This window comes from Nelumbo nucifera, chromosome 1 (genome assembly GCF_055504915.1).
Source record: "Nelumbo nucifera cultivar China Antique chromosome 1, China Antique-T2T, whole genome shotgun sequence".
Classification (NCBI taxonomy): domain Eukaryota; kingdom Viridiplantae; phylum Streptophyta; class Magnoliopsida; order Proteales; family Nelumbonaceae; genus Nelumbo; species Nelumbo nucifera.
The window spans coordinates 50,224,455-50,239,565 of record NC_142649.1 but is presented as its reverse complement, the minus strand read 5'-3'; the positions used below and the strand labels follow the sequence as shown (position 1 = coordinate 50,239,565).

Below are 15,111 nucleotides of genomic sequence, written 5' to 3'. Positions count from 1 at the left end.
TATCTCATATAAAATATACTTTGCAAAACAAATCTCAACGGTTGAAATCGGCTGCCGGTAGTCTTGGTTTCCATCAGTGAGAGTGCAGCCCCGATCATTACGTTTGTCCGACAAAGGAGCTGATCCTGTCAATATGATCACCCACTCAGATGAATTCTCGGACTGTCCCAACATACCCAGGTTTTGACCCCCACTAAGGATCTCACTGATTGGTACATCAAAGACAGCCCAATCCGACACCTAGTGCAGTATCATAATCGAGTATACGGGTGTAACTTTCCAGTTTTGCCCATCAATCTCCAAGGTCCAGGGCAATACTGGAAATCTGGTCCAGTTCATAGATTCAATTAATCCTACACTGTATGTGCCTAGGGTCTCACCCTGGTAGCTGAGACACGCCACCCCAACCAACTTGGTGGCACTACAGTGTCAGCCTTGTGAGGATAGGTCTCCCCAGACCGATCCACTGGCTGTGAACATTCTAAACTAACACGAGTCTCATTAAGTGTCCAGTTTAAGCGTATTACACAGAAACATACCAAGGGAACATGAATCAAATATGCACTTTTATTCAATTACAATAAACTCATAAAGTACATCATTTTGATTGAAGCTAAGGGCATACAAAACTGTCTAACACTTACCACATCAGCTCTGCTCACCAACTCGCCGCCAGTTTCACCATTCCTTATCCCTTATCCCTTATCCCCTATCCCTTATCCTTATCTTATCTTATCTTCTTAAGTAAGAGTTGTGCTACTATTAGGAGTAGGTAATTAGGAGTTTGAGTTTAAGTTGGATTACCCTAGCCTAGCCGAATCTAACAAGGAATTTCCTTCTGTAATATCCTATTTAAGTAGCCACGAATTGAAATAGAGGCATTCAGTTTTCTAGTCAAGAAAAGAGTGAGGAGAGTTCGGGTGGTCTCTTGGACAAATCACCCATTCGGTTTCCACAATAGGTTCTGCACGTAGGGAAGGCGCAAGGGAAAGCAGGGCTTTCTCCCCATGGACCGACCCGTGACAAGATCCTACGCGCGGACCTATAACAGAGAAATTAATGAAGATGAAAGTAGAGATACGGTCTTCCAATATAGCTCTAAGGAAATCTCTAGGACCTTATGGTTTTCCAAATCTTTTCCAAGTTGATAAGGATATTATGGATGATATTCCTCATTTCTTCAAATTGGTTGTTATGCTTAATGAGGCAAATCAAACTTAAATTGTTCTAATCCCCAAAGTGATGAATCTGAAAGAGTATAGACTTATTAGCCTATAAATATATATATATATATATATATATATATATATTACTTCAATTATCAAAAAAAATATTAAATATAAAATAATTGTCATATTTTAACACATAGGTTAAAAGGGGTTCAAAGAAAAATGACAGGGCTAAACCAAATTGCTTTTTTCCTTGAAGGCTTGTATTAAATAACTTCTTAGTAGCTCATGAAATCTTGCACTACATGAGAAAGTCAAAGAATAGGAAGGGAACTATAGCTATTAAGTTGGACATGATTAAAGCTTATAACTAAGTAAAATCGACTTTTCTAGAGAAAGCTATGGTTAAATTAGGGTTTGTACCTAGATGGATAGGTTGGATCAATCATTGTATCTTAATTAGTGTTGCATGGACTCAAATACAGAAGCCGGAAGTTGACACATGTCCAGGAGTCAGAATTTGACTCAAATACCACCATTGCAAGTTTGCAACCCTCATCTCCACTGCCTCCACTAAGCCCCACACAATGACTTGTTTTATCTCCTTGTTCACCTCAACACTCTCTACCACATTTCTCATCTGCACCTTCTCCAACACAGCTAGCCCATTGACCACCACTAGAAATGAAAGTCAGATACCTGACTTGAAGAATTTACAATTTTACACTGCATAAAGCCGACCCCAGGCCCATGGAACCCCATAAATTGTCTTTTGACTCGGAGATTCGGCAGAGTCAAATCCAAGTTTTCCATGAATACTGAAAATCAATTGCACAACAATCGGTGAAGAGGATAGTTCTTGAAACAAGTCAACTTCTTGAAGCCTACACTCATCTCCTTTTAAATGATTATTTTTCCTCTTTTTTCTTTTTTTCTTTTTTTTCTGGTAATTTTCATATATCTACTAAAAGAAGCGGAAAGAAAACATAATGTGCTACAATTAAATAAAAGGAAGCTGAGAGGGATTACCCATTGGCAACATTTTCTTGGTTCCATCCTGACAAATCTGCAGCTGCTCGGAGGGCTCTCTCCCACATATGTACCTTCGTTACCTCTGATTTGAATCGCTTTTTAAGTTGGGAAAATTCTTTTCCAAAGCTCCCGGTTTGTTTCCGGACATCCGATGGATCAACCTTATAGAAAATTGGGAGAACTATCCATTTTAGCTCTTGGAGATCCGATGGATCTCCCACATCTGTACCTTCGCACTCCATGATTTTGACAAGTTCATCGAGGCACCATCTGGACGAAGCGTAGCTCTCGGAGAAAACGATGATACAAATTCTTGATTCCTCGATTGCTTTTAATAATGCTGAAGAGATTTCTCGTCCTCTCTGGAGCTCCTCGTCGTCTCGAAACGTGTAAATCCCTCTAATAGACAAGGCTGTGTAGAGGTGATCGGTGAAGTTCCTCCGGGTTTCTTCGCCTCTGAAACTTAAGAAGACGTCGTACTTCCAAGGATGAGTTGAGGAAACCGGTGGAAATGCTTCTGGGCTGTCGATCGCCATGGAAACCAAAAGTTCCAGCTGTCTGGTCTCTGGGTTTGTCGGAGACTCGGAGATAGATCAAGTGTAAAAAGTAAAGGCTGTGGGGGTTGGTCAATGATTGACGCTCTTCGTCGGAATCTAATATGGGATAAAATTACATTTACACCCCCCCGAGTTTTCTAATAATTAGCTGATTTTTGTCCGTACTGACCAAAACGGACACCGTTGTCGGGAGGAAAGGCTGTGTCTACCGATCTACGAATGAGCCCCGTAAAATTAGGCCCCGTTTGGTGTGTCATTTCGTGCGGGCTGTCGGCACTGCCCTGAAAAGATGTGGTAAGCTCATCTCGAGTTATTTTGGGGAAGTTTCAAGTGGAGTTTTTTGTCCTTTTTTCAATTTGTCTCTCCGGTGGCACCCAGGCTGCTTGGCTTCTTAATGGTTTTCTCATTGACGCTGCCTTCACTCTCCTCCTCGGAGTCAGGGTCCTCCTCAGATTGAAGTACCATCTCCGTGGTGACCCCAACAGTGGTGACAACTCCAAGGTCGAGCTGAGGGAAAGCATGCCTGACCAACCAGAAGCAGAACTTGAAGCCCTTTTGGAAGGCCAATGTAGTGACGTCATGGCAAAATTTATTGAACTCCGGAGAATCCTTATAAAACTAAACTACCAGGACCTTGTTATCCTTGATACCTTGAATCAGAGTCTCCTCGCGATAAGCAAAATCTTTCTAGGCCTCCTCATGCTGCTTCTTTGCCTCCTCGGCCACACTCTCCAGCTTATCTATGCGCCTTTTCTCCACCGCCATGTTGTCATCGAGCTTCTTGACCTAACCGATTGCCTTCACAAGCTTACTCTCAACAACCAACGCCTTGGCATCGGAGGCGGCTACCTTAGCCTCAGCAACATATACGCTAGCAAAATGCAACTCAGACTGCTTGAGGAATGAATGAATCATAGAGTTTATCTGCGGGGAGAAAAAAATGATACGTTTAGAAGGGAAAGCAGAATACAAGTATAAGTGCAGCATGGGGGTCGGGAGAAACATACCACCATGAGATAACCTAAGGCTTTCGTGGCAAGCTAGTGACATAATAGTTCAGCATGCTTCAGGACTTCCTCAGGGAAGATGACCTCCTTGCTCCTAGCAACGGCCACCCGGGCATTGAAGACACTTTGGCTCTCCTTGGAGTTTGGTGGGGAAGTACCGACCTCGAGATGACTAGGCCAAGGCTCGGGTGTCCTGGCCTCCTCGAGCTTGTGAGGCATGGATTTTTCTCCCTAGTCCTCTTCGACTAGGTCGACAACAAGGATCCCTTCCTTGACTGGAGCAACAAGAACAGTGAGCTTGGCCACCACCTCCTGAAGGACATCATGAGCTGTCTTCCTCTTCTTCCTCCTCTTTATGTTAGTGAATAGTCTGATAATTGGAACGTCCGTCATGATACCTATGACAAACGAGTAGAAAGTTAGCTGAAGTGATGAAAAAGGAAAGTATGTGTATGTACCGAGGTGGTGACCTACCCGGAGGACTCAGCCTAGGCTTGACAATTTCCTCCTCGATAAAAAAATCCTCCAACTATAGACTAAGCTTCACCAAGGAGTGGATTTCTTTCTTCAACTTCCTATCAAGCTTATTCTCAAGGTCACTAATACCCATCCTCCAGTGTGTCGGGAAAGGCCACCCCAAGCGATGGTAATGGTGAAATATCTCCTCTTCCAGGATGGGACCTTGTTAAGATAATCATGCAAGATCTTGGTGTCATATATCAAACTAAAGATGTCTAAGTATAAGGGCATGTTGTAGTCATGAAAAAGGGAGGTGGTCCTGATAATTTTGCGAACTAAGTTAGGATGAAGCTGGTCTACAATGATGTCAAAAAACTTGATGACCTCGATGATGAAGGAATGAAGTGGGAAGCATAGCCTAACGACTAGTTGCTTTTCGAAGACCGTAATCTCGTCGTAATCATGATCCCAAGGAAATCCTTCCAAAGGAATGCTATAACCATGGTCATTAGGGATTTTAAAGTGGGCAGCTAGTGCATTGACCCTCTCCACCATCATGGTAGAAAGACCCAAATGATCTAGCCCCCGAGCAGGAAGAGCGCAGTGGGAGGTAGAAGCCTTCTTTCCAGAAGCCTTATGCTCTAGTGCCAAGGCATCCACTTCGGATGGGCTGGACTCCGAGCTGGGTGTTGACATGGCCATCTCAGCTAGACTGGACTCTATGTTCTGGATCGAGGTGCTGTTATGGACACACCGCTCGGCAGTGCACTGCAGCGCAGTCATAGGCAGCAACACGCACCGCCCGGTAGCATGCAGCACACAGCACGCACCGCCCGGCAGCACGTGGCACGCACCGCACGACAGCAGCACTAGGCAGGAGCACACACCGCACGGCAGCAGCACTAGATAGCAGCACGCACCGCACGATAGCAGCACGCACCGCACGGCAGCAGCACTAGGCAGTAGCATTCACCGCACGGCAGCAGCACTATATAGCAGCACGCACCGCACGGCAGCAGCACTAGGCAGTAGCACGCACCGCACGGTAGCAGCACGCACCTCACGGCAGCAGCACTGTGAGACACGCGCACCACCCGGCTGCAGCAGTAGGGCGGAGCCCACATGACAGCTCATCAGGGTGGGCCCACACTCATCTCACCACATCAGCTTGGCCCGCCAACTCGCCGCCAGCTTCACCATCCCTTATCCCTTATCCTTATCTTATCTTATCTTCTTAAGTAAGAGTTATGTTACCATTAGGAGTAGGTAATTAGGAGTTTGAGTTTGAGTTGGATTACCCTAGCCTAGCCAAATCCAACAAGGAATTTCCTTTTCTAATCTCCTATTTAAGGAGCTACGAGTTGAAGTAAAGGATTTAGTTTTCCAGTCAATAAAAGAGTGATGAGAGTTTGGGTGGTTTCTTGGACAAATCACCCATTCGGAGAGTTCGGGTGGTCTCTTTGACAAATCACCCATTCGGTTTCCGCAATAGGTTCTGCACGCAAGGGAAGGCGCAAGAGAAAGCATGGCTTTCTCCCCGTTGACCGACCTGTGACAAGATCCTACGCGCGGGCCCATAACATTCTGGTATCAGAGCCATACGTCATGGGCGATATGGAGCAGCTATCATCCAAGGTCCATGAACTGGAACATAGTCTAGCAGAAACCAGCATGGAGGTTCGTGAAGTTAAGGAAGATGTCCGGGAGCTGTGACGCCTACTGGAAGCATTCCTCTCCAACAAAGAAAGAAGTTCTGAGGAAATCGCCAACACAAACAGTCGCCGTCCGGACTGGGCAGAGGCATCCAGCAAACAGCAGATCGCTGCCCCGACACCCGTAGTTATTCCCAAGTATAGCTGTTTGGAGTTTTCCTCATACAACAGCAGCGGCGACCCACTGGGAGGGTTGTACCGCTGCGAGCAATTCTTTCGTAATCTGCACACGGAGGATGAAACTGTAAAGTCTCCTCCTTTGGCCGGGGATGGTAACTATGCAGAAGCCCAAGAAACAGGAGTGCACGAGAGATATAAGGTGGATGGGCCGGATATGGAGGTAACTTTCTTTCAAGCTTATATTGATGGCATGGATTTTGTGTTCATAAACAGCCCTATGTTCCGTAATATTGAGAAAAATATATACGGGGGAGGCCGAGGGGATATTTTAAAATGCATGGTTCGCTTCTGTAAGGCTGCTCTTGAGGTTCTCTTTTGTAAGTATACCCGGTGCGTTCCTGTGATCCACAACATAGCACACCGGGATCGTGGTCCAGTACGCGATTTTCGTTATGTGGATCTTCCACAAAACTACTTCAAACTACATGACCTAGGAGGTGGGGAACACTTCAATGTCCTTGCAGCTGGCCTGAAAGCAGCAGATCGTGTAGTCACTGTAAGCCATGGTTATGCCTGGGAGCTGAAAACTAAAGAAGGTGGCTGGGGTCTGCATCAAATAATAAATGAGTGATGCAAACGAAGCTGAAGGGCACCGTGAATGGGATTGATGCAAACGAAGGGAACCCACAGTTAGATGTTTACCTGGCATCGGATGGCTACACCAATTACTCTGTGGAGACTCTTCAGACTGGCAAGCCTCAATGCAAAGCAGCTCTACAAAGGGAGCTTGGTCTTCCTCTTCAGGAGAATGTTCCTCTGATTGGGTTCATTGGCAGGCTTGACCATCAGAAAGGTGTTGACCTCGTTGCTGAGTCCATTCCTTGGATGGTGGACCAGGATGTCCAACTAGTCATGTTGGGCACTGGGAGACCTGACCGAGAACAGCTTCTCAAACATTTTGAGAGTCAACACCATGACAAAGTCAGGGGTTGGGTTGGTTTCTCTATGAAAATAGCTCGTCGAATAACTACTGGTGCAGACATCCTACTCACGCCTTCTAGATTTGAGAGCCATGTGGACTGAACCAGCTTTATGCACTGAGCTACGGGACAGTCCCTGTTGTTCACGCTGTTGGTGGACTGAGAGATAGTGTGCAGCCATCTGATCCATTGGCAGAATTCCAAGCCACGTATTCGGAATTCAAGCTTGAGGACAAGCTCGTTGTCCAGGAGGGGTGTGATGTTATGGACACACTGCCCGGTAGCGCACTACGGCGCAGTCATAGGCAGCAACACACACAGTAGGCTGCATAGTAGCACGCACCGCCAGGTAGCACCGCACAGCAGCACGCACCGCCCGGTAGCGTGCAGCACGCACCGCCGGGCAGCATGCAACACGCACCGCCTGGCAGCGCACGGCACACACCGCATGGCAGCAGCACTAGGCAGCAGCACGCACCGCACGGCAACAGCACTAGACAGTAGCATGCACCTCACAGCAGCAGCACTACGAGACGCGCGCACCGCCCGGCAGCAGCAGTAGGGCGGGGCCCACATGACAGCTCATCAGGGTGGGCCCACACTCATCTTACCACATCAGCTCGGCCTGGCAACTCGCTGCCAGCTTCCCAATCCCTTATCCCTTATCCTTATCTTATCTTAGTGATGTGTGGTTCATTGTGACACTAGCAGGGGCATTAGCCGTTCAAGTAATAAAGTAGTGAGTGAAGTATCGTTCCCACGAAGATTTAGGAAACAAGTATCAATACTAAATTGAGTACTTCTTCTCTGATTAACAAATAAATCAAAACTATAATGAAAGCTAAAAATCCTAAATTAAAATCTATGTAAATCATTGGCCCAATTGCCTTCAAATCAGGTTAGAAGAGTAAGCAGTAAAAGTCTATCTCATAATTCAGCAATCTATCAATTTGGATCATTCGAATAAATCATGATTGAGCCTTGGTTTGGTCAGACCTCAAGCTCATGAACAGCCTCTTTTGAGTGTATGTTCAATCTATGCATGAGTGATGATCCCCATATCTCTATCAAGGATCTAATCCTCATGCATGCATTTCTTCAAACACATCTAAGGCATCAATTCAAAACTGAATTGATCACCAACGGAATTATGCAAGTTATCTCTAATCTTGCATCCAATTCAGTTCTTGAATAGTATATCTGAATTCCTAGAGTCTCTCTCAAGCACTCTAGGAATTCCAAGCTTTAGATCCATTCAGCCAATCTGAAAATTACAGATCTGAAATCTCTTTCAAGTAATTCAGATCTTGCAATCTCAGATCTGAGAATTCAGATCTGAGTTTTGAAGGTTAATTGGCCGAATTAATCTACAAAAACACCCTTATTCAAGAAACTTCAAGTACAATTCATAACCATTCGAATGAATAAAAAAGAATTAGATTGCTGAACTGAAATTTTACAAGCTGAAATACATCAAGGAAGAATGGAAGAATGAGAAAGAAGAAAGAAAATATAACAAAGAAACAGAATTCAAATTAAAGGAGAATGAAACTACAATTGAGTTATTACAAAGGATCTTTGAATCACAAACCCCCAATTTTGAACTCACCTTCTCTTCTAGCTTGCTTGTCTTGAACTTCCTTCAGCCCTTCTTCTTCTTCTTCTTGGTGCCTAGCCTTCTTCTCTTCTCTTCTCTCAAGGTGGCCGAACCTCTAAGAGTGGGAGAGCCTTCCTCTCAAGCAATTGAACACCTCTCCCCCCTCCTAGAGGCCTCCTTATATAGTTTTTCAAAGGGGCTCTTGCCCCTTCTTGAAGCCTCTAGAATGGGGTGTATTATACCCCTTTCTTGAACTTTCTAGAGCTCTCTTGAAAGCCTCCTAAGGGCTGCTATTTGGTCTGCACTTAGGCTCTCTCTTAGCACATGATAGCTATACATTGAGCTGCTCTTTTGGGCTAAGAATGGACCTTCCTTGCTGGGCCGAATTCTACTCTTAGCTAGGCTTTCTTTTCTTGGGTTTTCTCAAGGAATCCACTTACTCTTCTTGGGCCGAAGTGCTCTCTCTTGCTTCCACAACCGGGCTGGGCTGAATTTGGTCTTTTTGAACATTCTTTTCTTGCCTTTTTCCTTCATTTTCTTGGATTAATTACCCCTGAAACTTATTCTTAGCATTAAGCTAAATTAAGGCAAAAATTAATAAAACCGGCATAAAAATCCATGCTAAAGTCCTCAAAAATTATAGATAAATTGTAGGTTCATTAAATACCCCCACACTTAAGCTTTTGCTTGTCCTCAAACAAAGACATGAGCCATAAACTAAACATTCCCCCCTTCTGTTCTCATCATTTACCTGGTGAACTTTTTAAGATAGAAATGCATTGAGTAGTCGGGGAACTTTTGTAAGTGCTCAACTCTTATTCTTGTAAATTACCATTTAAGATATGTTTAAGATCCAAGGAAAGGAGAATATGAATTTCATCATAGAGCCTTCATTCCTAATTCATATATAAATCAGCTCCTTAATTGTCAAGGTTAATAATCAAATTTCACTAAGTTTCACATCTGTAACTAAATCTTAATGAGAGTTCAACTTTAGAGTGCTCGTTTGAACCTCAGCTATCACCACAATTTCTTAATTCTAGGGGTGAGTGCATCTTATGCTCTATCTCACCCTTTTCTTCTATTTTTTTTCGGTGTGAGTGCATTTTATGCTCCATCTCACACACTTTTCTCTCTCTTTTTCTCTTCATTTTTTTTTTTGCTGTGAGTGCATCTTATGCTCCATCTCACACTGGTCACTTGCTTGAGGTAGGTAAATAGGACTCATGTTCTGAGCTGCTAGTTTTACTATTCAGCTCAAAATAGCGGAGTCAATTTGGGCTTTTGTCCTTTGCAATTATTGAACCTCAAGAATCAGCACTTCAGATGTGCACTAGCTTTCTTGACCATTAACAATGAAATCAAGGGCTTCCATACCCATGAAGGTAGTTAGGGTTAGTCATGCTAAAAGGCATATTCAGCTCCCCTTTACTCATGCATATATCAAACTGGGTTATTCACAAGAATAAAAACTTAACAAGTACATCAGTCTCCCTCAACTTATTGAATTCCTTCTTAAAAATCATCAAATAAATAGTAATGAACTTGAGGAGTTCCAGTCTTTTTTTGGTTATGTCATTGCCTGCATATGTGTGTTGGGGTGAATGAGGTGCATGGTTTCAGCCCCCATACCCTAGCCTCGGGCTCACTCCCCTACACTTAAGATGAACATTGTCCTCAATGTTCCTAGTGTTAGGGGATCACAATAAAACCAAGAAGAGAAATACCAAGTAAAGAGAAGGGTAAAGAGGATTTCCTGAAGATTAATTTCCAGATATGCAAGAGTTCTTTTGGTGGGAGCCTCTTCTGCTAGAATTTACTTGCAACAGAGATCAGAAGCTTTGTTCTAACTAAAAATAATTTAAACCAAATAATAAAAAAAGACTACTATTCACAATTCAAAAGAATGTAAGTAATCCTAATGTACCAGCTATACAAGAAAAATTTACAAAGCCAAGTAATTAATAAGACAAACCAAAGTCATTTGCTTCACTCTTTCTCTCTCTCTCTCTCTCTCTCTCTCTCTCTCTCTCTCTTTTTTTATATAAACAAGAATAACAGAGCTCCATTACTGAAAATCAGCATTCAAGTGTGAAGTAGATCATTAATGAAAAAAAATGCTAGCTAAATTAGCAATAGATATTATTACACACTATTCTAGACTAAATAGAAGTAAACATATCTAACATCTACTGTAATCAGATCTAAAATCAATTGCTGAATTTAGTATCTTTAGGCTGCTCTTCAGGCTCTTAATAGAATTAGACTTGAAGTCTTAGCTTTTGAGAACAGTCTTACAAAAAAAACCTAACATCAATAAGTCTGAATTATGATGCAATTAGGTCTGAAATAAGTCCGAACTCAAGAATTTAAGACTTCTTATTTCAAGTCCCAACTTATATGTCTTGTATGCCTCAATAAATTGCAGAGACTTGAAATTAGATCTGCAAACTTACCTACTGAGAACCACCTTTGGATCTGAGTTCAGAACTGAAATTATAATACTACTCATTTATACTGAAATCAATGGTTATTAGCATTCAAATAACCACTGATTTTAGATCATAAATGATTTTGATTATTAAAAAGGGAATCCAAACCAACAATCTTATTTACATTCCTTAATTATAGCATCTGAATTCAGATACAATTTATCTGAGTTCAAATATGCGATTAACAAACCATAAAAATTGGAGTCTGAATTGAATATACTTATTGGAACTATTGCACATCACCATTTACATCTGCTATACTGTGGGCTGCTATTCAGAGCTGAATTGTCAATGTGCCTTCAGAGGACTTAAATTGGGCTACAACCAGACCTGAGCCAGGTTTGGATTCAGGTTTGTAGGCTATGCAAGTGTATGGCTTCATAATCTTGAAGACTTCTGTGACCTGAAATCAGGTCTGCAATGCATACAACCTGTAAATTTAGCCCACAGTTAGTTCAGCCCATGTTTTGTTTCAGATCTCATATCAGCCCCTATCAGTCCATATCAGCCTAAATCTGTCTAGCTCAAATATATTAAGCTGTTCAGTCCACAAATTTACTGAAACCTGAAATCAGGTCTGCACTGTTTGGCATTGTTACTGCTGCAATTTAGCAGTGTTGCAGAACAGAACTGAGTCCAATTTTAGATCAGATCTCAAAGCAATCAGAGCTGGCCATCTAAAACTTTGATTTTACTAATGGACATCCAAGACTATGTGCAAGAGGTTTAAAGCAGAAACCTGAAATCATGATGGCTCAAATTAAGTAGTTGCAGAAACCTGAAATCAGGTCTGCTAACTTTATACTGTAAGCAGCCCTGAATGCCAGTATATTACAATCTAAAATATGAAGCTCTTTTTGGACCTTTCAGGCCTTACAAACATCAATCCTAATCTAGTCAATTCAGATCGGGTGCAAGAGATTTAAAAAGATAACAAAACATCAAGTTCAAAGAAATTTCAGATCATGTACTCATACTACCTCAGATTCTCATGCACTTCAGATCTTATTTTACCATTCATGGCTTATATTTTCATCAATGAGGCAAGTCTGATGCATCAAATTGTGAATTGGGTGCTGTTACTACCTGAATTCACATCAGAATTGAGTGGGTTCAGGTCTGAGTTCAGATGAACTCAAATCTGAACCTAGCAGAATGCAGTCCTGCGACCGGCTGAACTCAGATCTGAACTTCAAATCTGAGTTTCAGATCTGAAAGCTCACATGCTATTCTTTCATTGTTTTCTTTTTCTTTTCTTTTTCTATTTTTCTTTTCTTTTTTTTAAAGGAAGAAAATTAAAACAAAATACAGCAATGCAACCAAAATCTTTTTGGATGAGTGCAGGTCTAATTGATGAATGCAATTCAGATCTGAACTCCTCATTTTGAGATTTAATTTTTTTGTTTTTTTTTTTTTAGAACCAAAAGAAGAAGAGAAATTTGATTTGCATAAGCTACATTAAAACTGAAACTAAGGATGGAACAATCAAGTATCAAGAGAAGAAACATGGCTCCATCAATGTAGCCCTTGATGGAGTACACTTATTGAAATGTAGTACACACGGCTACACACACCCATTCAGATCTGCTAGACTTTCTATTCATGCACAACTGAAATCAGAGCTATCTAACTTGAAAAAAATTTCAAAGATCAGCCCAGGACAATTCACAATGCCAATTTAGTAATGTTAATTGTAATACAAACCTGTTCAAAACCTGCCTTGATTCAGTCTTGCTGTAGCAGGTCTGCTATAGTAGCCCTGCTATAGGTCTGAACTCTAATAGAAAAATGGTGTGGAAGTGCCACTTTGCATGAAATCTCTTGAGGCATAAAAAATTCTCAGATTAAATATACTTTTCTTCAACCAAATCAGCTCAGATAGATCAGAGTACAAGTTATCTAACACAGCAAAGTCTGCCCTGTATCCTGCTCTGTTCACAACCCCAGTTCAGATCTAGGTGATTGCAGATCCGAATTTCTTCAACCATGGCTATCCACTTGTTCTTGGGGAATAGCAGATTTGTTCTAGGGTGTATTGGGGTGATGATAACCCCCAATTACCCTTGAAAGTTACATCAGTTCAGGTCTGAGTTCAAGGGAACTCAGATCTGAACTGTTGCAGATCTGCTACAACAAAACTCAGATCTGAACTCAGGTCTGAGTTCTGATCCGAATCCTTGGTTTCCATTCTTTTGGTTATATGGTTCTCTCTCTCTCTTTTTTTTATCAATTTCTATATATATTTTTTTTCTTTTTTTTGTGATGAAAGAAAAAGAAGATAAAGGGCTGGAACATAAACAGATTTTCTCAGCTGAGTGCTGCAGTTCTGCTATAGCAGATTTGAGTGCCGAATGCAACTCAGATCTGCAACATTCAGCTTTTTTAATTTTTTTTTTATTTATTTATTTTTCTTTTAGAAGACAATAACTTCCAGATAGAAAGGAAAACAGGTATCCCTTTATTAAAATTAAACTGAAACAAGGAAGAGAAAGTAATCTACTAAAGCACAACTACAGTAGTACAGCAATTGCAATCCAAGCTGAATGAGATCAGATTAAGAATGCCCAATGTTTCCTAATATTGTTTGCCTAAATCCCCGGCAACGGCGCCAAAAACTTGATGTGTGGCTCATTGTGACACTAGCAAGGGCACTAGCCGTTCAAGTAATAAAGTAGTGAGTGAAGTATCATTCCCACGAAGATTTAGGAAACAAGTATCAATACTAAATTGAGTACTTCTTATCTGAATAACAAATAAATCAAAACTTTAATGAAAACTAAAAATCCTAAATTAAAATCTATCTAAATCATTGGCCCAATTGCCTTCAAATCAGGTTAGAAGAGTAAGCAGTAAAAGTCTAACTCAGAATTCAGCAATCTATCAATTTGGATCATTCGAATAAATCATGATTGAGCCTTGGTTTGGTCAGATCTCAAGCTCATGAACAACCTCTTTCGAGTGCATGTTCAATCTATGCATGAGTGATGATCCCCATATCTCTATCAAGGATCTAATCCTAATGCATGCATTTCTTCAAACACATCTAAGGCATCAATTCAAAACTGAATTGATCACCAACTGAATTATGCAACTTATCTCTAATATTGCATCTAATTCAGTTCTTGAATAGTATATCTGAATTCCTAGAGTCTCTCTCAAGCACTCTAGGAATTCCAAGCTTTAGATATCCATTCAGCCAATCTGAAAATTGCAGATCTGAAAATCTCTTTCAAGCAATTCAGATCTTGCAATCTCAGATCTGAGAATTCAGATCTGAGTTTTGAAGGTTAATTGGACGAATTAATCTACAAAAACACCCTTATTCAAGAAACTTCAAGTACAATTCATAACCATTCGAATGAATAAAAAAGAATTAGATTGTTGAACTGAAATTTTACAAGCTGAAATACATCAAGGAAGAATGGAAGAAGGAGAAAGAAGAAAGAAAATATAACAAAGAAATAGAATTCAAATTAAAGGAGAATAACTACAATTGAGTTATTACAAAGGATCTTTGAATCACAAACCCCCAATTTCGAACTCACCTTCTCTTCTAGCTTGCTTGTCTTGAACTTCCTTAAGCCCTTCTTCTTCTTCTTCCTTGCGCTTAGCCTTCTTCTCTTCTCTTCTCTCAAGGTGGCCGAACCTCTAAGAGTGGGAGAGCCTTCCTCTCAAGCAATTGAACACCTCTCCCCCCTCCTAGAGGCCTCCTTATATAGTTTTTCAAGGGGGCTCTTGCCCCTTCTTGAAGCCTCTAGAATGGGGTGTATTACACCCCTTTCTTGAACTTTCTAGAGCTCTCTTGAAAGCCTCCTAAGGGCTGCTATTTGGGCTGCACTTAGGCTCTCTCTTAGCACATGATAGCTATACATTGAGCTGCTCTTTTGGGCTAAGAATGGGCCTTCCTTGTTGGGCCGAGTTCTACTCTTAGCTAGGCTTTATTTTCTTGGGTTTTCTCAAGGAATCCACTTGCTCTTCTTGGGCCG

General features: G+C 41.6%; 1 protein-coding gene and 1 pseudogene across 5 annotated transcripts in view; one reads left to right on the top strand and one right to left on the bottom strand.

Annotated features, from left to right (window-relative positions):
• Positions 1–2,902, bottom strand: part of LOC104587523 (disease resistance protein RPV1) — a 55,444-nt gene extending 52,542 nt beyond the window's left edge. The window contains exon 1 of one of the 4 annotated variants that reach the window (XM_088896703.1): positions 2,199–2,902. In XM_088896703.1, coding sequence (XP_088752829.1) covers positions 2,199–2,737 — 539 coding nt within the window. In that variant the 5' untranslated portion in view covers positions 2,738–2,902. The remainder of the gene's footprint in view (positions 1–2,198) is intronic. The other 3 variants (XM_010245171.3, XM_088896704.1, XM_010245168.3) reach the window with 3 other exon arrangements.
• A 3,035-nt stretch (positions 2,903–5,937) lies between these two features.
• Positions 5,938–15,084, top strand: LOC148803242 (granule-bound starch synthase 2, chloroplastic/amyloplastic pseudogene; annotated as a pseudogene). Its single transcript, XR_016081402.1, has one exon. The product of XR_016081402.1 is annotated as a granule-bound starch synthase 2, chloroplastic/amyloplastic pseudogene (transcript).
• The last annotated feature ends 27 nt before the right edge of the window (positions 15,085–15,111 follow it).